This window comes from Pinus tabuliformis, chromosome 1_2 (assembly GCF_031772625.1).
Source record: "Pinus tabuliformis cultivar Carrire ecotype Pingquan chromosome 1_2, CPIR1, whole genome shotgun sequence".
Classification (NCBI taxonomy): Eukaryota; Viridiplantae; Streptophyta; class Pinopsida; order Pinales; family Pinaceae; genus Pinus; species Pinus tabuliformis.
This window is the reverse complement of record NC_142298.1, coordinates 495,053,051-495,080,254: the sequence shown is the minus strand read 5'-3', so window position 1 is coordinate 495,080,254 and position 27,204 is coordinate 495,053,051. Positions and strand designations below refer to the sequence as shown.

At 38.6% G+C, this 27,204-nt stretch overlaps 1 protein-coding gene across 1 annotated transcript; it reads left to right on the top strand.

Moving 5' to 3' along the window:
- The first annotated feature begins 6,805 nt into the window (after nucleotides 1–6,805).
- On the top strand, nucleotides 6,806–7,483 carry LOC149206492 (uncharacterized). Its single transcript, XM_089397708.1, has 3 exons — nucleotides 6,806–7,081; nucleotides 7,216–7,273; nucleotides 7,371–7,483. Exons 1-3 carry the CDS (start codon nucleotides 6,806–6,808, stop codon nucleotides 7,481–7,483), a joined length of 447 nt encoding a protein of 148 aa, XP_089253834.1.
- The last annotated feature ends 19,721 nt before the right edge of the window (nucleotides 7,484–27,204 follow it).

The following is a 27,204-nucleotide window of genomic DNA, read 5'->3' as shown; positions in this document are numbered from 1 at the left end:
GTGCCGTCCCTTGTCAATAGCTTCGTCTATTGTGTTGGTTATACTTTCTTTCATACAGTTAATACACAAGGTAGCGGCGAAAATATTTGTTTTCTGTAGCGCATAATTTACATCTATGGCCGTATTTTGGAGTTCCTTATTTGTCTTGCTAGCGGATACATTCACATCTCAGATTTGGTTTTGGTTAATATCTGTTAAATACATTTTATGCCAAGATTTGTTAAACTTATATTGAGTTCCAGCTACGCGCTGTCTTTTCCCTTGTTTGCTCGTTTCACAGTTATAATAGTTTCTTGATTTAAGGTTCAGGGTTGTGAAACTATAGTGTTCCGTGACACTGCTATCGGTTAAAAGATATAATACAGCGTAGAGGGCAGACTTGCATTCGCCCATGAATGTATAGTCTAACCCCCCCCCCCCGCGCACAGTCTTGTCCATGCGTGTCTTACAGGTTACCTCTTTTAATCGATTCCAGCTATATAATTAATTTCTCGGTTTGCAATATACAGTTATTCTCATTTCCTTTCCTAGAGTTAGGGTTCACTGCATATTCATCCTATGGTTAACAAACACTCTGCTTTCCCTTTCGTTACCTGTCAATAATTAATATACTGGCAACTGAAAGCTGTTTGAAGTGTTAACATGTTATTCTATGAATATTACCGTCTTCATATCATGCATACGAACTGGTTCGAAACATATATATGTTCTTCCTTAGAGTTCCGCCTTTGACTTTCTTTTTTTATTTACTCTGTTGAGGGAATGCATACCGAGTAAGGTTATAATTTCGGGTTGATGTTTATAAGAGTTTTCTTCATCAGATTACATAAACCCTCTAAGGTTAAACAGCCAACTCGGCTTCTCATAGCAAACAGATCTCTACAGCATAAAACTATATACCTTCCTGATTAAGTTATCGCAGAAATTGGTCTTTCTGCTATTACTAGCTATTTACAGATCCACTGTATAAGCTTGGTGATTGTATTCCACCGGATGTCTATATCACAGTTTCATTCTGTCTATTTAATAATAATAATAATCTTATTCTACTATTCACACACAGCAACTTTTAAAGAAAAAATATAACTGAGTACATTCAATACCTGAACCTTTCTTAACTAAAGTTAAGGAAGCGTACCTGGTGTTCGATCACAGGAATGCTTTGTTTTCAGTAGTCACCTGTAGAGTTTCCACTCTTAACCTCCCAACCTTGAGATCCACTGCACTGGATTCTCCCCCCGAGCCGTCTTGCAGGCCTGCAGCCCTCAACAAGACTTATGCACCACGGTGCTGGGTCATCTGATCACAACCAGACATAACCCTTTTCTTTCACTCTGCAACTCTCTCTTCTCTGGAATCTCTCCTCTGCCTGTTCCCAAACAGCCCAGAGGTTTTTCCTTCCAACCCTCTTCAGGGTGAGAGGCAGTTGTCTTTCTTTTCAGTTTCTTAACTGATTAATTTCTTTTAATAGAAAAGCCTCTTTTTGGAGGCTGCCAGCATTTCATTCAACACATGTGTAAAATAGTTCATTATATTTTCTTTTAACAAATAATAATGTCTTTTAAAAACAAGTTGTCACCCATATTGTTTTTACCACAGCATTTACCGGAAATTACAAGTTACCAGGGTTATTACATCTTCCCCCCCTGGGATTGGACGTCGTCCCGATGTCCATTCTCATTAAAAAAATTTGGATAGGCTTTTCTGAAAAGTTCCTCATCTTCCCATGTAGCCTCCTCAGGGCCGTAATGCTGCCACAGCACCTTAATTTGGGTAATAGCCCGTTTCCGCAGCCGCACTTCTCTCCGGTCGAGAATGCTCTGTGGTTCGACTAGGACCCCGCCTTCCGGTTCGACCTGCAAACCACCAACACTCAGTCAATTTCCATTAAGTTTGGTTGTATAATCAAACCAATCAAGTCAATTCTTACCCGTACATCTTGCCATTGGATGACATGTCTAGGGTCATACACATATTTCTTTAGGACAGAAACATGAAACACATTGTGAATCTTAATGTGACTGGGTAAAGCAAGTTGGTAAGCCACCGGCCCCACTCTAGCTAGAATCTGAAATGGTCCAAAATATCGGGGAGCCAGCTTGGCACACCCGCTCCACTGCAGTGTGCTCCTTCTGGTTTGAATCCTTACAAACACATGGTCACCCACTTTATATTCTGCAAATCTTCTTTTCCTATCTGCGAATCTTTTCTGTCTGTCTTGTGCAGTCATTAAGTTTGCTCGCACTTTCTTTACCATATCTTCCATGTCTTTTAACATTTCCGGACCCAAACTCAATTTATCCTCTAGCCCACTCCAACTTGAGGGTGTGCGGCACTTTCGCCCATACAAAACCTCAAAGGGACTTAACTGGGTGGAGGTATGATACCCGTTATTATAGGCAAATTCCACTAAATGCAAATACTCTTCCCACTGATTAGGCTTGAGCATCACATTTGCCCTTAACATATCTTCCAATACCTGATTGACTCGCTCCGTTTGGCCATCCGTTTGCGGGTGGTAAGCTGTGCTGAAATTCAGCTGGGTACCCAACTCAGCAAACAATGTTTTCCAGAAAATAGATGTGAACTTCACATCACGGTCCGATATGATTACCTTTGGCATTCCATGCAAGCGGAACACATTCTGCATAAAGAGATGTGCAATTTGTACCGCCTTGTAAGTAGACTGCACAGGTATAAAGTGTGCTGCTTTACTTAGTTTATCAACTACGACCATAATAGAATCATTACCCTTCTTTGTCCGTGGTAACCCGGTTATAAAATCCATGGAGATGGTTTCCCATTTCCATTCCGGAATAGGCAAAGGCTGTAACAGTCCTGCTGGATGTTGGTGTTCAGCCTTAATTTGCTGACATTCCAGACATTTTGCCAAATATTCCACCACTTGCCTCTTCATCCTTGGCCAGTAATACTCTTTCCTGAGTGCTGTAATCATCTTTTGGTATCCTGGATGACCAGCATAATGACTGGTGTGAAATTCGTCTAGGATCAGCTTCTTAAGATCATCGGAGTTAGGTACATACATTTTCTTATTGAAATACAGCAATCCAGTATTATCCAGTGTGTACTCTTGCTGTAACTTTCCATGATCAGACTGCTGTACCTGCTGCTTCAACTGCTGATATGCTGAATCACTGTCCGCTGCTATTTTTATTTGTTCTACTAGCGAACTCCGCCACCGGCTGGCTGAAATTTCACACAAACAATGAACTTTCCGACTTAAGGCATCTGCCACCCGATTTTCTTTGCCCTTTAAATGTTTTATTTCGAAGTCAAACCCACTGAGAAAATCTGCCCAACGGCCTTGTCTCGCATTCAAAGTGGGTTGATTGAAATAATGCGTTAAACTATGATGGTCAGTTAACAGCAGAAATTTCTTTCCGAGAAGGTAATGTCGCCACATCTTAAGTGCATGAATTATGGCAGTTAATTCCAAATCGTAGGCAGAGTATCTCTGCTCGTGTTCCTTCAATTTCCTTGATTCATATGCAATTACCTTACCTTCCTGCATTAACACTCCCCCCACGCCCTCTTTGCTTGCATCGGTGCATACCACGTATTCCTTATTAGGATCTGCGATTCTTAAGATGGGTGCGGTGGTGAGTAGGTGTTTCAAGCGGTCGAAACTCTGCTGGCACTCTGCTGTCCACTTAAATGCCCTTCCTTTCTTTTGCAATGAGGTAATAGGGTAGGCTATTCTTGAAAAGCCCTCCACAAATCTCCTGTAATAGCCAGCTAACCCCATGAAAGACCTGATGTCCGAAACATCCTTGGGCGTAGGCCATTCCATAATAGATTTTATCTTCTCGGGGTCAACCGCAATTCCCTCATTTGTAATTACATGACCCAAATACTGAATTTCCTCTTTAAAGAAATCACATTTGCTAAATTTAGCATAAAGCTGATGCTCCCGAAGAGTTTGCAACACCAATCTAAGGTGCTCCTCATGTTCCCGCTGGGAACGAGAATATATCAATATGTCATCGATAAATATCAGTACAAACTTGTCCAAAAACTGGTGAAACACGCTATTCATCATGCACATGAAAGTGGCAGGTGCATTGGTTAAACCGAAAGGTAGCACTACGAATTCGTAGTGCCCGTAGCATGTTCGGAAAGCAGTTTTGGCAATGTCCTCATCCTTGATCCTGATCTGATGATAACCAGATCGCAGATCAATTTTGGAGAACAACTTTGCCCCTTTCACCTGGTCAAAGAGTTCGTCTATTCTGGGTAGAGGGTACTTGTTTTTGACCGTGAGCTTATTCAGCTGTCGGTAATCTATGCACATGCGAAGGGTCCCATCCTTCTTCTTCACAAACAATACTGGAGCCCCCCAAGGTGACACACTAGGTCGAATGTACTGCTTATCCAGCAATTCCTGGAGCTGCATCTTCAATTCCGTTAACTCTGGTATGCTCATCCGATATGGTGCCCTTGATACTGGGGCTGCCCCTGGTATCAACTCAATAGTGAAATCTATGTCTCTTCTTGGGGGCAGACCCGGGATATCTTCAGGAAAAACATCTGTGAATTCCTGCACCACTGGTATGTCATTTAATGCAGACATCTTATCTTTCTGGTTCACATAACCAACCTGTACGGCGTAAATCTGGCATTTTTTTCTTACACATTTGGCTAGCTGAGTTGCAGTGACAGGTCGGATCTGAACAGGATGTTTAATTCCCTGTAATTCCTGCTGTTGTCCCACATCATCTTTATAGTATATGGTCTTGGTTTTGCAGTTCACCAGTGACCAGTGCTTTTCCAGCCAATCCATGCCAATAAGAATGTCATAGGAGCCCAATGGAAGTACATTCAAGTCTGCTGTTACAGGCTGTCCAGCTATACTGAAAGTGCAGTTATTAACTTTCGCTAGAACCCGCCTTTTGGCTCCCGTAGCTAACTGGACTAGCCATGGGTTTTTGAATTTTTCTGAGGGTAACTTACAATGTTCCACTACTTTTGGACTAACATAACTTAGGGTAGCTCCTGGATCAATAAGTACAGCTACAGCAAGGGTTGAAATCTTACCTTCGAATTCCACCATGGAAGGTTGATATTCTGCCTGTCGGTCCTCTAATGCTGCATTGATCCTCGGTACGCTGCGCGCCACATCCCCTACAGTGGAAGCTTCATGGACTTGAGATATCTGATCTGTTCTTTTACGCTGTGGACAGTTCCTAGCATAGTGCGGTCCCTCGCATACCCAACATTGAACTGGAGGTCTGGTTCCTTCAACCTCTGATTTAGCAGGGAGTTCACTCATCCTACTCTCGTTTGGCTTAGGACGGAAAGTACCCTTACTTGTGCTTCTGTTCAACTGCCCTTTTCCAACCCCTTTGCCACCATTTCCGCGACTGCCTTTGTTGCTTCCGACATTTCTGCTACCCTTTCTCTCATTCCATTTCCTGCTTGGAATTTCTCCCTTTTGTTTGTTCTGCTGGTAGCAAATTCTGGCCTTCCTAATTGCCTCATCCATGGTTCGGGGGTTATCAAACTCAATTCGTTCTCTTATATAAGCTAGCAAACTACTCAAAACCTCTGCACCTTGGCCTTCTCCTCTTTTATGTAGGGCACATAACGCAATAGCGAAGTAAAGCAATTTATGAATTCATCCATGGATTGTTGTCCTAGTCGTAAATCATGAAATTCTCGCGCCTTCTCATCATAGAGGCGCTCAGTTAAATACCTCTCCTTAAAATATTTTTGAAACTTTTCCCAGGTTATGCTTTGCTCAGTTACCCCCTTCACAATTTTAATCTCTTCCCACCACAAGGTGGCTTTGCCCTGCAACTGGAATATGGCCAAACGTGCCTTCAGATTTTGATCATATTCATACAGTTGAAAATATTTATTAATATTGATCAGCCATGCTTCCGCCGCTTCCTCCTGCTCTCCATCGAAAAGCGGGGGTTTGATTTTACGAAATTCTCCCTGTAATTCCGTTTTCTGTCTCTTGGTAGCCTGCTGCTCTTGCACATTGTCAGAATGGTCTTCGTGTTCTTCTGAAAACTCAGAAGCATAGTTCCGTTCCTCAGTGCCCCTTCGTTGCTCTGCACTAGGACTGGGTAAGGGTGGATTTTGTTTTTCAGATAGGCTCTTCAATATTCTTTCTTGTTCCATGGTTAATCGTGCATTGTCTTCTCGCAAGCGTGCCATCTCACCCTTCAGTTCTTGAACTGTTTGAAGTATTGCCTGATTAGTACTGCGTGTCTCAGCACCAAGCTGAACCCACAGTCCTGTGTTATCTGGTGGGATGCCGCCAGCTCCCGGCATTTCCTCCATCTTACTGTATAACTGTCGGCTGTTGAATGTCTCAATATATTCCTGGGTACACAAAAAACGTGATTAATGACATTGTACTGTATACATGTATAAGATAATTGTTCTTTCTGTTCCCATTGCTGTTCCAGAGGTCTCAGTTTTGGAACTTGGGCTCTGATACCACATTGTCACGCTCCCTTCTATAAACCAAAATTACAGTCATAAAAAAAAATTTATGGTATGGTTAACTTTACATATGCAATCTTATATTTATTATTCACTTATCGTATAGTCCATCTACCACATGAACACATAAAGGTTGATGTAAGTTGTAATGGTTTAAGGTTCCATGCTTTGACACTACGGTTATACATAAAGTGTTTAAATATCAAATCATACGTGTTGCAAAATCCTTTATTAATGATATGTATTGGCACTTGTGTGTTGACGGGCGTTCAATTGGTGTTTACTGCCAATTGGCAGAGTAAGAACGCCAGCTCACTACTACCGTAGCCAAATGGCCCTTCATCACGTGAAGGCCATGTGGTCTGAGAGGGTTGACCATCCCCGGGATTCACGCTCGGCCTCCCGCCCAAACTCAACGGTGGGGATTGCTTGGCTTGATCGGACGGTCCTGCCTTGGTTAGGGTTTGGACTTGGGTATAAAGGTTTAAGCGTTTCCTTTGATGGTTCATTTGCTCATTCTTCAACTATCGAATTCCTCCGCTGGATTGCACTGCATCATCCAGACTCTCTGTGCTGTTCTGGCTCGACGTTCCTCTGCCTCTTCCAGGTTTGCTGCGCCACTTTTTTTCAGTTTCATTTCCGGTTGCGTCTCACTGATTATAGTTTCTTACAAACTCATAGCTGTTTATGACTTTCTGTATCAATCCTAATTGAATCAGGGTGTGTTTGATCGATGGTTAGGTTTGGATACATGCTGCGGCTCACTTGCTTCAACCGCTGAAGAACCATGATAGTCCAGGTAAGTCGTTTCCTCCATGTTCTCTTTGGGTTGCATTTGGTTGTGTTCAAGGGTTTGTTACATGGCTGAGACAGCCTGTGCTCTACCTGTGTCTCAGGTTGTTTACTGGATCAAATTTTCATGCGGCTATGCATGGCGGCCTTACTGGAATGGCCGTTCCAGCTGCGCCTAGGTTATGGCCTCGATGCCTTAGTTTCTATTCACTGTTAAATTTTGTCTAAGACTCTGTGTTCTGTAATTTTACCAGATCTAGTTCAATTCTGTGCTCTTAATAGTTATGAACAGCTACACATCTGTGCAATTCGGCATTGTCCGTCTTATTTGGATTTATGATGGTTTTGGCCCGACTTGGGTTCTAAATACTATTAATTTCCAGCTGAACTTCAAATAATTTCTCTGCTCTAGTTATATGCTCAGTGCCGTCCCTTGTCAATAGCTTCGTCTATTGTGTTGGTTATACTTTCTTTCATACAGTTAATACACAAGGTAGCGGCGAAAATATTTGTTTTCTGTAGCGCATAATTTACATCTATGGCCGTATTTTGGAGTTCCTTATTTGTCTTGCTAGCGGATACATTCACATCTCAGATTTGGTTTTGGTTAATATCTGTTAAATACATTTTATGCCAAGATTTGTTAAACTTATATTGAGTTCCAGCTACGCGCTGTCTTTTCCCTTGTTTGCTCGTTTCACAGTTATAATAGTTTCTTGATTTAAGGTTCAGGGTTGTGAAACTATAGTGTTCCGTGACACTGCTATCGGTTAAAAGATATAATACAGCGTAGAGGGCAGACTTGCATTCGCCCATGAATGTATAGTCTAACCCCCCCCCCCGCGCACAGTCTTTACCATGCGTGTCTTACAGGTTACCTCTTTTAATCGATTCCAGCTATATAATTAATTTCTCGGTTTGCAATATACAGTTATTCTCATTTCCTTTCCTAGAGTTAGGGTTCACTGCATATTCATCCTATGGTTAACAAACACTCTGCTTTCCCTTTCGTTACCTGTCAATAATTAATATACTGGCAACTGAAAGCTGTTTGAAGTGTTAACATGTTATTCTATGAATATTACCGTCTTCATATCATGCATACGAACTGGTTCGAAACATATATATGTTCTTCCTTAGAGTTCCGCCTTTGACTTTCTTTTTTTATTTACACTGTTGAAGGATTGCATACCGAGCAGGGTTACAATTTCAGCTTGATGTTTACAGGGGTCTTCTGCGTCATACTACCTAAACCCTCTAAGATTACACAGCCAACTCGGCTTCCCATAGCAAACAGATCTCTACAGCATAAAACTATATACCTTCCTGTTTATATTGTCGCAGAAATTAGTCTATTTGCTCTTACTAGCTAATTTACAGATCCACTGTATAAGCTGGGTGACTGCATTCCACCCGGTTGTCTATATCATAGTTTCATTCCGTCTACTTAATAATAATAATAATCTTATTCTACTATTCACACACAGCAACATTTAAAAGAAAAATACAACCAAGTACATTCAATACCTGAACCTTTCTTAACTAAAGTTAAGGAAGCGTACCTGGTGTTCGATCACAGGAATGCTTTGTTTTCAGTAGTCACCTGTAGAGTTTCCACTCTTAACCTCCCAACCTTGAGATCCACTGCGCTGGATTCTCCCCCCGAGCCGTCTTGCAGGCCTGCAGCCCTCAACAAGACTTATGCACCACGGTGCTGGGTCATCTGATCACAACCAGACATAACCCTTTTCTTTCACTCTGCAACTCTCTTTTTCTCTGGAATCTCTCCTCTGCCTGTTCCCAAACAGCCCAGAGGTTTTTCCTTCCAACCCTCTTCAGGGTGAGAGGCAGTTGTCTTTCTTTTCAGTTCCTTAACTGATTAATTTCTTTTAATAGAAAAGCCTCTTTTTGGAGGCTGCCAGCATTTCATTTAACACATGTGTAAAATAGTTCATTATATTTTCTTTTAACAAATAATAATGTCTTTTTAAAAAAAAACAAGTTGTCACCCATATTGTTTTTACCACAGCATTTACCGGAAATTACAAGTTACCAGGGTTATTACATGTGTCAAGAGGGAATATTTTATCCTCTCGGCAATAATCTTGCAAATGATCTTGTCAATAATATTGCACAAAGAAATCGTCCAGAAATCATAAAAAGAGGGTGAGTTCGAGACCTTTAAAATTAGAGCAATAATGGTGGACTTAATAGCTCCAGAGATCTTCCACTCGATTCTGGACTCCTCTACCATCGCCAATAATTCCCCATTCATATTATCAAAGAAATGTATAAATAACTCCACCATCCATCTGTTTGGTACATGGCATTTATCTCTTGCAAAATATTTGATTACCAAAAGGATTTCTTCCACCGTAATCGACTTATATAGAGCTACATTTTCCACAACATCAAACATGATGGGATATTCTTCCACTCCCCATAAGAGGTCCTCATAATTAATCCCCTCCCTAGTAGTAAACAAGTTTTTAAAAAATGTGAACGCTTCCCTTCGAATTTCCTCATCTGAATATACCATGTTACCATTTTCCTAGTAATATTCAAAATGGAACTGCGATTCCTCCTCTAATTGGCATATTGTTAGAAGAATTTGGTGTTATGGTCGCCCACCAGAATCCATATGGCTCTATTCTTCAACCTCCATGTGGTCTCCTATTCTTCTAGGATCTACATTTTCCTAGTTTCCAAAACTTTTAGTCTGTTAAGTATATGTGAAGAGGGAATTTGTGTAGTAAAGGTCTTTCCAGACTCACCTATCTCCGCCAAAAATGATTTCAATTCTAGTAATAATTTTGTGTTTTTAAGTCTCTCCCATGTTCTAGTCCAACTTTTCAATCATTTGTGTTTATAGATGATACTATCCATGGATGACCCGTGTCGAGATCCCATGGGTGCATTCCAGAAGTCTTTGACCATGGAGGTATAAGAATCATCCAACAACCAAGGCAGTGGTCAAAAAAATATGAATGTTCCATATGTGAGCAAAGATTCCCTAGAGTACCCCACAACAATTGATATTCACTCAACAATATTTAGAATAGAATGATTTTTGGGAATAAGAATTCTAGTGAACTTTATATATAGAAGTTTTAGGTATGCTTTAATTATAGTATATTTATTCAAGTTGATTGATTCGATCGATCATTTGAATGCTTGGAAACTAACACTAAGTAGAAGTTTAAATCTGTCGGGGCAAGTTTATCTGCATTGTACGTTCACAAATTTCATACCCAATTTGCATATATTCTGGAGTGCCATTGGATTTGGCAGGGATTCTCTAGGAGGTCAGCATGGGAGGTTTTATTGGGTCACGGATCTCAACGATCATGATGCGGTGATTTGCAAAGCGATATACCGATCATTTTCTTTTACCTTGACCAAATATTTTTAAATTTCTTTTGTATATTATTATTAATTTGTTTTCATAAGAAAAAACTAACTCGACATATATATTAAGTCATAAATTAATTATGGAAATTTACCGATATTTACACATAGGAATAATAAAATAACCAACAGTAATATATCCACTGAAAAACCCAACTCAATGAGATCTCATTATCTTTGGCGAAAAACCTCTCAATGAGACCTCATTATTTGATCTAAAAATGAAGATCTTAGATTACTTTTAAGGTATTACAAACTCGTGCATGGATTTGCCTATATTACTTAGTGCAACGGATTGATAACATTGTGAATAATATAGACAATTGAGTAGTTAGAGAAACATAATAGACAAACACACATAAACACAACAAGTTTAATATGGAGTTCACCCAAAAATCTTGGGCTACGTCTCCTGGTCTAGCCTTCAGTGGTGACCTCTCTAGTATGTCTTCAAGAGCAAATTTTTACAAAATGTGAGCTCAAATTGAGTCTCAACACAATAGATACAAAACAACAAGAGTTTGCTTAAATCCCTCAAGCCTCTCTGAGTACACAGACTCTCCCTCTCACTCTCTGTCTCTGTCTTTTCTCTGTCTCAGCACTGTTGGTCTTTGTCTTTGTTATTCTGTGGCTTTAAAGCATATCAGCGATGTCTGTTCATTTCCCCTTCTCGGGCTCTCTGGCTCCTAGCCTCTATCCACTCGAATTCCCCTCTGAGCGTTAGTAATCATTGCTAAACGCCTTCAGGGATGGTGGCCACCTGTTTTGTAACGGAATGGACCATCGGTGCCTTTGAAATCCCAAAAATGGTCGTTCTTTGTTTACATAGAGAATACACAGAAAACTTGTAAAAATCCACCCAAGCGCAGTCTGTTGGACTTCAAAAATCATCAATTTTGCCTTATATCCTTTTGGATCTGTATTTGGGCACCATTGCAAGTAATCATTGACCAACGACTATTATTGATTTCGGGTGGCTAACACGCATGAAGATTACCCACCCAAAAAGGGTGGTTTTCTCTCTCCAGCACCTAGCCACATGGCAATCAGTGTATGGGCTCGGGCGGAGCTCAGCCAAAACCACTTACCGCCTACAGCTTGCTTGAAATCCCACTCATTTCATGGTTTCCCTTTGTATTTGAAAATACAGTAAAACACTGAAAATATCGCAAAATGGCTTTATGACAGACTTGAAATGTTATGCAACTGCATTTACAGACCCTTTTAGGTCTAGTTTCATCACATCGGCGCATTCCCTTCAATTTTCGTTTATTTAACAAAAACACGAAAATACATAGAAAAATTTCATTTACGGAACTCAATATAAATTAAATTTGGTTCATAATTCCGTCGGGTCCGGCCATCGCATAGCATATCTATATATATATATATATATATATATATATATATATATATATATATATATATATATATATATATATATATATATATATATATATATATATATATATATATATATATATATATATATATATATATATATATATATATATATATATATATATATATATATATAGCCCGCTCCTCTGTAATGCTCTGACACGATATTGCGATGTGATTATATCGCGATCACATATCGCATAGTCCCTGGGCCATTTATAAGCGCTCCCCTGTGGGCTGCTGACGCAATATTGCAATTCAACTTGGGGCATCGATTTGCGCGCTCGATTGGCGGTCCTCATTGACCATGTTGATCGCTATCGCAATAAGTTTGTGGTAGCCTCCAATAGCCTCCGATAGCCTCCGTCGATTGCTATATGCCAATCAGGTCTGGACCGTTGATCAGCTAGATCCAATGGCTCCTGTGCATCACTGTCCAAGCCTCCGATAGGCTCTATTTTCGTTCTTTCCTTATGTTTTTCACTCCCGATAGTGTAATCCACCATTTTTAAAGGTTCTTATTTTGCGATATTTTTGATCTTTAGAAGACTTTGAAGACTTAGAGGGTTTTCTAGGATTCATTTTGGATCACACCTTCCCACTAAAAAAGCTTTTCGACCACCAAAAGTTGGTTTTTAAGCATCAATAAAGTGAGGATACAGCTTCCTCACTTGTCCAATCTCTATCCATCTTTCACTGCTTGGTTTTGAACCTTTGAGTTCAATTCTCAGGTACTCAACATCCCCTCTACGCGTAGTTCCCACCTTCCTGTCCAGAACTATGTCTTCCTGCAACTCATTGAGATATTTAGGCAACAAATCATCAATAGAAGGCAACTGACCTTGCTCCTTGGGATCTTCAATCAATGAAGGTTCATATAGTCTCAAGTTCTCTACATTAATGATTGAATAGATATGCATATAAGTTGGCAAATCAAGGAAAAAAGTGTTCTCACCAATTTTATCAAGTATCTTGAAAGGCCCATACCTTATTGGCTTCATCTTCTTACCTTCACCTTTCATTCTGTCTTTGTTGATGTACAACTAGACTTGATCACCAACTTGGAAGCTATGCTCAATTCGATGCTTATCATGCCTTGCCTTATACTTGGCCTGGCTTCTCTCCTGCTTTTCCTGCACTGCCTCGTGAATTTCTTGGATTTGTTCAATGAACTTGGTTTCTTTGTCCACATCACTATGTCGATCAACTGCTATGTCTTTACTAAAGGCAAAATCCAAGGGAGACCTTGGTATAAAACCAAAACAAGTCTCAAAAGGAGATCTTTGTGTAGAAGAGTGCTCGGCACGGTTGTAAGCATGTTGCACATAACACAAATGTTCATCCCAAAGCTTGGGATCCTTACTGCAATAGCCTCTAAGAAACTGGATCACTGTCCTGTTGACCACGTCTGTTTGACCATCTGTTTGTAGATGAAATGTTGTGCTCTTCTTCAATTTGGTGTTCATTATCTCCCATAGACTTAACCAAAACTTCCCAAAAAATCGGGAATCTTGTCAGATACAATGGAAGTGGGTAACCCAAAATTAACCCATACATGCTAAAAGAACAACTTTGCTGTTTTTTCAGCTATAATTTGCTTATTACAAGGTATTAAAATACACATTTTGATGAACCCGTCCAAAATAACATATAAATAATCATGACCTTTTCTAAATTTTCGCAGTCCCCCAACAAAGTCCATGGAAACACGTTCCCAAGGACGAGAAGGAACTGGAAGTGGAGTGTGCAAGCCTAATTTTCTATTACTAGGCTTGCTTGTAGCAGACATGGTACACCCTTTGATATATCTAGAAACTATTTCATGCATTCTTGGGCAATAACAGAACCTTTGCAACTGTGCAACTATTTTACTTACACCAAAATGACCTGATATTAGAGAAGTGTGTGCTTCTAGGATTATGTTAACTCTTTCATTTTGAGGTATGCATAACTTTCCCAAATGATATAAGAGTTGGTCCTTAACATGATAATCCAATTCTTCTACTTGTTTTCCCTGACTTAAAGTTGCATATACATCTTTAAAATCTACATCTTGAGCATATTGGTCAATGTAGCTTTCATGCAATATTGAATTATGGTTAAGTATAGTGGACGCATTTATGATTGGTCTTGATAACATATCTACAAATTTATTGTGTATGCCCTTCTTATATCTGATGACAAGATGAAACTGCTGTAGAAAACCCATCCACCTATAGTGTCTTCATTACTGAAATTTAGTTTGTGAGTGCAAATATTGAAGTGGTTGATGATCTGTATGTATAATTGTTTCTTTTCACATTAGGTAATGTTTCCACTTTTTCACACTCTTCACTAATGCATACAGTTCTTTATCATATGTGGGATAATTAACTACTACAGAAGTAAATGACTCATAATGATAACATATGGGTTTACCGTGTTGCATCAACACTACTCCCATGGCATAGTCATTGGCATCTGTTTCAATCTCAAATGGTCTTTGAAGATCTGGAAATGCTAGTACTGGTGATGTACTAATTTTTTCTTTCAAGGTGTCGAAGGCTTTCTGCTGTTTTCTTCCCCACTGAAACACCTTGTTCAATCCTGTTAAAGCATGTAAGGGAGCTGCAATCAAGGAAAAGTTAGCAATAAACTTTCTCCAATATTGTGCTACTCCTAGGAAACTCCTAACTTCTGTAGCAAATTTGGGTTTAGGCCAGTTCACAATGACTTCAACCTTAGAGGGATCTATCTTCAATTCACCACCCCTTATAATATGACCCAAAAAATTTAAAGATGTTTTGCCAAATTCACATTTTGATAATTTCACATAGAGATTTTCTCTTTTCAAAACATCTCGAGTCTACTTTACATGCTTCAAATGCTCTTCCCCTGTTTTACTGAAAACAAGAATGTCATCTAAATATACAATTACAAAATCATCAATAAAAGGTCAGAGTACATCATTCATAACTCTCACGAAAGTGGTAGGAGCATTAGTTAAGCCAAAAGGCATAACAAGCCATTCATACATCCCTTGCTTTGTTTTGAAAGAAGTTTTCCATGCATCTTGTTCTGCTACTCTGACTTAATGATAGCCACTACAAAAGTCCAACTTGGAAAAGTAAACAACTTCTTTCAACTAATCTAATATATCATCAATGCGAGAAAGAGGATAACGATTCTTGGTCGTTATTTTATTCAGTGCCCTGCAATCAATGCATATCCTTGACGAACCATCTTTCTTTCTCGCCAACACGATTGGAGATCCACATGGTGATGTGCTTGGTCTTATGAATCCTTTATCGAGTAGCTCTTGTACCTGCTTATTGATCTTTGCATTCTCTAAAGCGGATAACCTGCACATTTCAATGTTAGGCAATGCTGCATCTTGGTGCAAATGAATATCATGTACTATTTCCCTTTTGGGTGGCAGACCTTTAGGTTCTTGAAATAGGATATCATATTTTGAAACAACTTTATCTAAATCACCTTTCTGTTTAGCATCATAGCCTTAAAATATATTTGTCTTATCAGGGTTATTTTCCTTTACAACCATTAGTAAAAATTGCTTGCATGAATTTACAATTCTCTTCATCTGCCCTGAGTTAATGAGAGTGTAGTTATTTTTGAGCAGATGAGCTCTTACAATATATTATATTCCATATTTTGTGAGTTGATACTTATTTTCATTTCTATAGAAAATGGCTTTTCTATCATACAAGTAAGGACTTCCTAAAAGAATACCACATATATCCAAGAAAACTATATCTAACTCAACCTCATCTACAAAAGTTGACCTAATAGCAAACCTAAGTTTACATTGTCTAGTCACTTGTAGCTTTGCTTTATCACATACCCAACCTAATGGATATGGCTTCTTGTGAGGTGTTGTTATTAAGCCCAACTTCTTTACAATTGTTTCAGAAATCAAGTTTACTTGTGAACCACTATCAAATAAAGTATCGATCTTTTGGTGCTTGGAAATAACTCTAATATGAAAAATCTCATGTCTTTTTCTCTCATTATCTTCATTATCAATGGATTGTGTAGAATTACTTGTAGATGCTTAAGAATTTTTTCCTTTTATACCTGTGGCTGTGGCTGTTGTTTCATCACCTGAGTCTGACCTCAAGTCTTTCTGAATAACAACAGCAATCTTCTTCTTCTTACCACTGAACTTCTTTGGTTTCAGCTCCAGATGCAAAGACCAGCAATGTTCATCATCATGTCCATCCTTCTTGCAGTGAGTGCATGAAGGTTTGTCTTTCTGTATAGCATTTGCCTTCCTCTCCTTCCATTTTTTCTTCCTCTTTTCCTTGTTCTTACTTGCAATGGGTTTTTATGATACCCCAATCTCTAGGTTCACATTCTTGCCTCTAGCCTCTAGATGTGTAGCCTGAATTGATACCTCATCTATGCTAGTAGTGTTAAACATGAGAATGGTGTGCCCCAAATAGCTATGTAGACCACCTATATACTTCAACAAAGTTTTAGGTGAGTCTAGAGAAATGCCTAAAATTAAAGCTCTCTTTCTAAATTCTTGCGTATAGCTTTGTACACTTTTCCCCTTTAATTGGCGAAGAGTTTGCCAACTCATAATTGCTTTCTACATATAAGCTAGTGGATAGAATTTCTTTTTAATGGCAGAAACAAATTCACTCTAGGTAGAGAGAATTTTACCATGCTTCTTCAAATCAGCTTGTGTCTTGCCTTCTCACCACACTAGGGTAGTTCCTCCAAGGCGAAGGCTAGCCAGCTGAATTTTTCTCCTTTCCGAATCAATGTTCTGCACCCTACAATACACATCAATCTGTATAATCTAATTATCTAGCTTTTCTGCATTTAATTCTCCATCATAGATTGGAAAATCAAACTTTACATCTAATTTAGTCAAAGATATTTTTTTCTTTTTATTTTCAGGGCTAGAAGGACGTGTTGATGGAGGAGGCTCTTCCCCTTTCCCTTTGCCTTCTGAATGGGAAACTAGAAGAGGTTCCTCTACTCCTTTACCTATTTGAGATGCTGAAGTGCTTTCACCTCGGCCTTTCTTAAATTCTCGATACATCTCTTCCACCATGGCTCTCACAGTCATGAAATTGTCCATGAACTGAGGTTCTGATCCTAAGGGAATATCTTCTGGCATTTTCCTCCGAGGATATAATCTTCCAATTTTTGGATTGGCCTCCGCAAGTTCTCCCTTTCTCTGTTTGAGCTTTGACCTAGTTAGCATTCAAAAAATCCAACACAAGCTTGTCTAACCTTAGCAAACCTAAGGCTCTGATACTACTTGATCTGAAAATGAAGATATTAGATTACTTTTCAGGTATTACAAACTCATGTGCATGGATTTTCCTATATTACTTAGTGCAATGGATCGATAAGATTGCGAATAATATAGACAATTGAGTAGTTAGAGAAACATAATAGGCAAACACACATAGACACAACAAGTTTAATATGGAGTTCACCCAAAACTCTTGGGCTACATCTCCTTGTCCAACCTTCAGTGGTGACCTCTTTATTATGTCTTCAAGAGCAGAGTTTTACAAAATGTGAGCTCAAATTGAGTCTCAACATAACAGATACAAAATAGTAGGAGTTTGCTTGAATCCCTGAAGCCTCTCTGAGTACACAAACTCTCCCTCTCACTCTTTGTCTCTATCTTTGCTCTATCTCAGCACTGCTTGTCTCTGTCTTTGTTAGTCTGTGGCTTTAAAGCAAATCGACACTATCTGTTCATTTCCCCTTCTCAGGCTCTCTGGGTCCTGGCCTTTGTCTGCTCGAATTCGCCTTTGAGCATTAGCAATCATTGCCAAATGCCTTCAGCGATGGTGGTCACCTGTTTTGTAACGGAATGGACCATTAGTGCCTTTGAAATCCAAAAAATGGTCGTTCTCTGTTTACACAGAGAATACACAGAAAACCTGTAAAAATCCACCCAAATGCAGTCTATTAGACTTAAAAAATCATTAATTCTGCCTTATATTCTTTCAGATCCGTATTTGGGCCCCATCGCAAGTAATCGTTGACCAACGATTATTATTGATTTCGGGTGGCTAACACGCATGGAGATTACCCACTCGAAAAGGGTGGTTTTCTCTCTCTGGTGCCTAGCCACATGGCAGTCAGTGTATGGGCTCAGGCAGAGCCCAGCCAAAACCACTTATCGCCTACGGCCCACTCAAAATCCTGCTCGTTTTTTGGTTTCCCTTTGTATTTGAAAATACATTAAAACACTGAAAATATCGCAAAATGGCTTTATGGCAGACTTGAAATGTTATGCAACTACATTTACAAACCCTTTTGGTTCCAGTTTCATTGCGTCAGCGCATTCCCTTCACTTTTCGTTAATTTAACGAAAACGCGAAAATACATAGAAAAATGTCATTCTACGGAACTCAATATATATTAAATTTGGTTCATAATTTCGTCAGGTCCAGCCATCATATATATATATATATATATATATATATATATATATATATATATATATATATATATATATATATATATATATATATATATATATATATATATATATATGTATATATAGATATATATATATCTATATATATAGATATATAGATATATATATATATATATGTATATATAGATATATATATATCTATATATACATATATATAGATATATCTATATATCTATATATATATATATATATATATATATATATATATATATATATATATATATATATATATATATATATATATATATATAGCCGCGCTCATCTTTAATGCTTCGACATGATATTGCGATGTGATTATATCGTGATCGCATATCGCATAGTCCCCAGGCTGTTTATAAGTGCTCCCCTGTGGGTTGTTGATGTGATGTTGCAATTCAACTTGGGCTGTCAATCTACGCACTTGATTGACAGTCCTCATTGACTGTGCTGGTAGCCTCCGATAGCCTTCACCGATTGCATTATGCTGATCAGATCTTGACCGTTGATCGGCCAGATCCGACAGCTCCTGTGCATCACTGTCCGAGCCTCCGATAGGCTCTATTTCTGATGTTTCCTTGTGTTTTTCACTCCCGATAGTGTAATCCACCATTTTTAAAGGCTCTTCTTTTGTGATAGTTTTGATCTTTAGATGACTTTGAAGACTTAGAGGGTTTTCTAAGATCCATTTTGGATCATTATTATTGGCCAAAAACCTAATCCATAGAAAACCCAACTCAATGAGATCTCATTATTCTTGGCCAAAAACCTAATCCACAGAAAAACCAAACTCAATGAGATCTCATTATCCTTGGCCAAAACCCTCTCAATGAGATTTCACTATCCTTGGCCAAAACCGTCTCAATGAAATCTCATTATCCTTGGCCAAAAACCTGGCCAAGATAACCAACTCAATGAGATCTCATTATCTTTTGCCAAAAAAATCTCAATGGGATCTCATTGTTCTTGGCCAAAAACCTAATCCACAGAAAAACGAAACTCAATGACATCTCATTATCCTTGGCCAAAACCCTCTCAATGAAATCTCATTATCCTTGGCCAAAAGTTTGGCCAAGATGGCCAAGTAAACCTTCGCCGCTCACCTCGAGGCCTACATTATAGTGAATGTCTCTCCAGCTTTTTATAAGCTCCATTACATGCAATACCATGGACAAAAAACCATGGGTGCACAATACTTTGTGCCCCAAAACCATCATTGTTTACCTCGTCACCTTCATTGTTTACCTAGTCAACTTTGACTCTATCCCAAATCAAGTTTACCTAAACTGCTAAGTGAGAACCCCGCTCATTGTAGCCCTTACCCCCCTCAAAATTTTTACACGGGGTATTTTTAACCCAACATCCCCCTATCACCTACGTCTAATCCATACTTTACAAGTAATTACCTAAGGGGACGCATGTATTACTAGGTCTTAGAGTTGTATGCCCATTTACATGAAATAGCATTTGTCTCCATGATACACACACACACACACACACACACACACACACACACATAACCCTTTTTGTTATCTTTGTACGTATGACATCAATGTCTATATAAAAAGATCCCATCTACCGAATTACATGGGTCACCAATATAACCACCAATTATCTAGGTGTTCTTTTCACATACATAGTTCGTCAATTAATTGATCCAAGTGTACATATTCTCCTCATCCACTGAATCTCTTATGACACTTTTTTCTTGCTACTCATTTCCATTCCTTTAATTAGTTGGTCCATACACTATAACGATGAAAAAATGTAAGTAGACATGTAGCTGAGAGCCTCAATGTCCTCAAAACTACCAAAGAATGATGGGGCCAATGTATAGGATTGGTGCACCATCATTCTCCTCCACTACCATGACGAATCATGAAGCCTCCCCAACATGTTGTCATACCCTTGCTTTTTCCCAAGCCAAAACATATATGGTAGTCCTCCCATCATCAGTTGCTTGATTCGTGTACACTGAAGGTCCCAATCCTTGAGTTTCAATATGGAGAAAATGGTCCCCATCTGCATCATGATCTTCACGATCACCTTCTCTCTCGTATTTCTTTCCATCGTGCCCGCCTCAACACTTGTGGCTTCGGCTCCCATGTCAATGTTCCTAAATGTGATTGGCATCCTTGACAAGGTCAGGTAGTTCGATACCTTCTCGAGCCTGTTGAAAAGCACACAAGTGGGTGTGCAATTCCAGAGCCAGCTGAACAATCCTTAGAAACTAAAATTTATTTCTCTCCTGGATCATCTTTCATTCCTTTTGACCTTGCCAACAACCACCACTAATCACACACCGTGGGATTCACAAAATAATTCCAGAGAAGCTTGATTTCACCCTCTGCATCCTTGGATTTCAGGTCTCGGGAACTAAAACTTTGATATGCCTTCCATTCTAGAGCTAATCAATGACCACCACTCTTATGCCTTAACCTAAACAATGCCTCCATCATAACAATTAGATACCAAATTTCTCCCAGCTCTAGATCAAGTGATTCCAACAACTCACCATGGCATCCACGAGCACCCTTGCCGCCATATATGTTGCACCCAGATTAGATCTTTTGACAGCCAAATTGCATCCTAGCAGGTCTCGATTTCAAATGCTCCAATCATAATGCTTCCTGCTCAGATCCGGGTTTTTCTAAATAGATCCACATTTGTCGATAGCTTCAAACCTTTTCTAATCACGACTATGGGTAAAAAAGGGAAAAATCATACCTTTTAGCAGCGATATAAACCAAATCAACGCCTCCAATCCACTTCGATCCATATCTGCTCAACGTGGATGCTTCTATCAACCAATCCAATTGGATCCTTCACTTTGTAGTGCACATCTTTGCTTCCCAAATGAGTGAATCCAATTGAAGAAATAAATACTAATACATGGTCTGGAGGTCTAGCTACCAAAGCTCCATTCATACCTTGCATTCACCGAGTTTTCAAATTAAACACGAGATTGACTCACAAATTCTCCTTTGCGGAGTTGTATGGATGCACCATGCTAACCTTCTTCTCAATTGTAGATTTACACCAGATCTAAAAAGATTTGGCTTCTTCATAGGTAGATCTATCTACTATCAAACTTTATGCATCAACAACAAAACCATAGATGCAACAGAAATCATTACACCCACATGTTGTTAGGAATTTACCACAGAGAGATAAATTAATTATTGATATTTACTAAGATTTATAGAGAGGAATAGTAAAATAACGAGCAAAAATACACATAAATATTATATTTATAATGTTTATCTAGGAAAACCCCAAATCCGAGGAAAACCCAACCCAATGAGAGCTCATTATCCTTGGCCAAATACCTGGCCCAGATGGCCAAGTGAGCCTTCACTGGTCACATCCCAGCCTACATCACAATGAACTCTTCCCAGACATATATAGAGTCCATTATATGAAATACCGCAAACAGAAAACCATGGGTGCACAATACCATGTGCCCCAAAACCATCATTGTTTACCTGGTCAACTTTGAATCTATCCTGAGTCAAGTTTACCTAACAATCTTACCAAATTTTATTTGGTCACGGATCCCAATGATCATGATGTCCAGATGGATCCCAACGATCATGATGTGGTGATTTCTAGACCGATATACCAATCATTTTCTTTTACCTTGACCAAAGATTCTTAAACTTCTTTTGTATATTATTATTAATTCTTTTCTGAAGAAAAAAACTAACTATATATATATATATATATATATATATATATATATATATATATATATATATATATATATATATATATATATATATATATATATATATATATATATATATTAAGTCAAAAACTAGTTACACGATCACTTGCATCCTCCCTGAAAAGCCAACCTAATCAAGCTGAAAAAAAAACATTTGCAACCATTTTAATGGGGATTTTAATAACATATCCTTCTCCACCATATAGCTAAAACATTATTTTTCAAACTAAATATGTCATGTCCCTCAAATGTCATAAAGATTCAACAAAGAAAGTCTAAAAGGATTCATCAATGAAACATCATACTGATAGTCATTAAAACACCCAAGAATCCATCAGCTACAATAAGTCAAATTTCCCATCTTCTCACCAGATGCCTATCGTGGTGGTACTGTAGAACATGGTACCTTACGGATCATGAAACCACTCTTTGGATAGACCATTGGCAACCATAATAGCCTCCATGAAAATATGTGTTGACATATAGCTCCCAAAAATACCAAGTAAAGCATCAATGCGCTCCCTCCATCCCCGAAGTTCTAGTGGGTCAAATTGTGATTCTCCCTTAAAACCATTGATAATGGTCTATGAGTCTCCAAATAGGTGTATGTTTTGAATGCCAATTCTCCTAGAAAATGACAACATGCCCCATAGTGCCATCATTTCTGCCCCAGTGATTGTGTTGCATCCATCAATTCAATGCAACATGTAACATGTATGTGCATCCAAGTGGATCCAACCATTGCATCCACATTTTCCCCTTTGTGCCACTACATCAAAGTATTGTGCTGGTAAAATAATGTGAGGGGGTGATTTTTGCTTCGACAAGTCCCAAATGCGAGGGATCTTTGGTTCCATATGATTGATCCATGCTATAATTCTAGCGCATACATGGTTGACACTGCCAAGATGCCCATGAAAGATACAGCGGTTGTGAGTCTTCCATATTTCCTAGAGAGTAAACATGGTAATGAAGGGATTGTTCCCACTTTGAATGGTACTCCATCTCAAATAATGCTATGTGGATAAAAAGATCCCGAAGGGTAACCTACATGAAGAAAATATAATGGACTAGACATATAAACTGAAACTATAATGAAGGGACAGGTGTGATATTGATTCTTCACTTGCCTCACATAGGATGCAACATCCCGAACCAGTGAAGGCTTGTTTGCAAAAAAAATTCCAAGTAAGGATACGATCTTGCCATACTAGCCAACAAAATAAAATCACTTTTAATGGTGCGGCTAAATTCCATAATGTCCTAAACCAAGGTAGAGGAGCGTATTTTTTACCCCGCATCGAGAGATTATTATAGATTTCTGCCACCACCATTGATCGGTTTAATTGCCCCCCATCCCAGGCATGGGAATCAACAACTACATTCATATAGAGCCCAACCTACCTTAAATTGGTTACATATTCATTCCAAACCTGTGCTATATGTCCCGTCATGTTGAGTTGGGCTGCCTCCTTCCATATCGGTTGAGTCTTGTGTCATCCAAAGACCACCTGTTCCAAGTAAAACATACCTCATTGTTGCAGTGCTTCCAATACATAGATCAATAGTCTCCCCTCCTTGTTAACACCCATGATGTGATCTCTTCCTATAAGGATTTGATTTCCCCTTCTGAAGGCCCATCAGATATGTTGTGGAAAGCATAGTTTTGCCTTCTAGAAACTCCTCCAAATATAAGAACCTTGTTTTATGCCAATTTCTCCTCTACGAAACCATATTGTAAAGGGAAAAAATTTAGGTACTTTCCTCTGAAAATCCCCTGAACAGTACCCTCCCAAAAAAAAAAATCTCCACATGGACTTAATAATCAGTGCTTTTCCAATGATTTTAACATTTAGTATTCCCCATCCATCAATGCTGCAAAGCCTGGAGATATCCTCCCATTTTATTAAGTGAAATTTATGATTATCTTCTGGTCCCGACCACAAAAATTTGGCCATTAGTGAATTTATTTGATTGCTAATGTGCACATGTAGAGTAAAAAGGTGCATGCAGAAGATTGCCATCTACTATAAAACCAACTATATGAGGGTGAATCTTCCCCCAAGCGAAAGTGTTTTGTATGTCCAACAACCCAGTTTCTTTCTAAATTTTTTGCAATAGCCAATGCCAGTCATGTAGATAGTACTTGTTTGGATTTAGCTTGTATCTCAGATACATGAATCCCTCATGAAGTGGTTTATGGAGAACCCCAAAAAGGTTTTTGATTTGTCTTATCACAACGGTATTCCCATTTGCGTGAATAAGAACATACTTATTTCCATTGGCATTCAAGCCATATGCTAAAGCAAAGTGATGAAAAATTTGGAATAATGCCACCCATTCCACAGTAGATGCCATTCCAAAAGTTAAAATATCATGAACAAAAAACAAATGTGTGACACATACCTCACTGAATAACTTCACACCCTGAAAGCATTAACCTGCATTTTCCCAATTAATCTTTCAACTGATGCCATCCATCACCAGAATGAAGAGGAGGGGTGATAGGGAGAAGCCCTGTCGCAACCTACAACCAACCCAAAAAAAGAATGAGGGGAGTCAATTTATGAGGATTTCCAACCAAGGGTATGAAACACACCATTATCCATTCAATTATAAAGATAGAAAGTCCAAACTTTTATAACACCATTTGAAGAAAGGTCTAGTCAAAACAATCATATGTCCAGTGTAAGTCGATCTTCATCACCACCACCTCAAGTTTCTTCATATGCATTGTATGGATGGTTTCTTGGGATATGGCTATAGCATCATTAATGCACTGATTCGGAAGGAAGCCAAATTGTTTGCCAGTGATGAGCACCATTATTGCAGCAAGAATGATGTAACTCCTGGGGCTACCAACTTTACTTCATCAGCTTGAGGTTCGTACAAACTTGGAGGTGACAGTGTTGTATAAAAAAATAGATGCAATGGGTTCATTCTTTGTCACTGCTGAGCTGGGCGATAGACCACTAAGGTTTCTTAAACCAGCCTTCTATTGATTTAGAAGAAGTTTGATTACCAAGTGAGAAAGGATAATTGTACCTTAGTTGAGAGGATTGAAATGCTACCTATTGTAGTAATGAAAAGCTGAAATAGATTCCTAAAACAAACAACTCATCTAGATATTTGTTAAGATTCCTTACTTCAGAAGAATTCTAATTTAACACTTGTGAAGTCCTAAATAACCTAAGGATGAAATTTGATCTAATCAAACACTTAAATGTTGTGTACATGAATAAGCATAACAACTTTTTCTTTTTGTCTTTTTGTGAAAACACAAATGCTAAACCCTCTTGATTGCATGGTAGGGGGGACAAGTGTAGAGAGAGATGGTTGTGATGGGTCAAATGGCTTGGGAGGAAAGGAAGGGTCTTATCCTAGCTTTCATGATGCATTTCTTAGAAATCGGGCTCAAAACAGGCCACCATAGGTTTTCTTACAAGATGTCTACAGGATGTACTAATTCACCAATGGGGTCCCTTGTTTTCCTATAGGAACGGGCCGAAAGCATAAGGAGTGATTTGGACAGTGGTATGGAGCTTAGGGAAGGTGAGTGATGGAAGGAATAAGGCAAGGATGTGGTTCAAACTCACTCAGAACTCAAACCAAAGTTGTATGATGGTTGGATTTTCTCAACAAGCATGACAAGTTGTCCTTGTGAAATGATAACTCGGATTGGGAAATTAGTGGCCTTTGGCAATTATGGGTGGGTATGGTTTGGATAAGACTAATGATATGAGGTCTTCCTACAATATTGAAACTCCCGCAACATATACATCATTGTTGACATTTATCCATAAATCATTTCAAAACAATAAAGGTTTACAATAACATAGGGAAACATAATTTCATTATTTATTTTCCTAGTTCATGGAGGGAAATGCTTTAAGCCTATTATGAAAGAACCATTAAATCTAATACAAAGCTTAACAGATCAGGAATGACAACTACAACCTATCTTCTAAACTGAAATATGTTGACCTAATTAGCAGAAAAACCTTAAATTTCATAAGGAACCAGAATTCTATCTTTTTGGGTTGGAAGGGAGTTTTTCCTCAAACCATGGTCCCTGAAGGGAGGAAAGAGGTAAGATCCACCTGTTATCAACGGTTTTTGATATTTCCTTATCTCTTCAATGCTACTGTGAAAGCTATGCACAAATGAAAGAAAATTAATCAAATTCACCAATACTTGCAATGTAACAATGCCAAAATTAATTCAACAAGTAATTTATAAAATAAACTAAACATTCAAGTATAATAAGAGGATCCTCTACTGCTAGGGTTGGGCCATAACCCAAGAGCTTCAGCCCTTTGAGTGAACTCAATGCTTGATCAAGGGAATGATTATTTTCATTAACATATCAAAAAGTACATAACAATGTTTTCTCACAATACTTCAACTCGAAAGTGCTTAGTTATCTTGCATAAAAAATCTGAATCCTAATGAGGCTCTAGGCCTCTTTATTTATACAAATGAAATTTCCAACAACTTCCTTAAATCTAGGTAAGCTTGGCTCCCAATCTTAATATTAACTGGTTCTTAACTATCACTGGCTCGGCTGCCAATGATCATTATGACTCGGCTGCCTGCAACTTCGAGCTGGTATGATTTGGTTGAGGGATCTTCGAATCAGTGAGGATTTAATGAAGAAGACCCATCTCCTATAATCTCTCCTTCTTGTCTCATTCAAGTTCCTGCACCTTAATTAGTCGTAATTTGCTCCCAAAAAGCCGTAATCAATGCACATTAGACCATTAGACATAACATCTTACTTTTACTCAACTCATTAAGCAAAATATAATTAAAACATGTAAAGAGTTATGAGAAGAGTTGATTTTAGTATGCTTGGAGGTGTATTAAGGTCCACATATTTTACCCAATGATGAGCCTCATCATCACCCTCTACTGAAAGTGTTTCTCATCGTCTGAGAAACTCAATCAATGTCAA

What these genes read in the sequence shown, in the direction of transcription:
- LOC149206492 (XM_089397708.1), top strand. Translation starts at nt 6,806, where the DNA reads ATGGCCCTTCATCACGTGAAGGCCATGTGGTCTGAGAGGGTTGACCAT. An exon ending in CGTTCCTCTGCCTCTTCCAG is followed by an intron (nt 7,082 to 7,215) that starts GTTTGCTGCGCC and finishes ATCGATGGTTAG; the next exon opens with GTTTGGATACATGCTGCGGC. An exon ending in GAAGAACCATGATAGTCCAG is followed by an intron (nt 7,274 to 7,370) that starts GTAAGTCGTTTC and finishes CCTGTGTCTCAG; the next exon opens with GTTGTTTACTGGATCAAATT.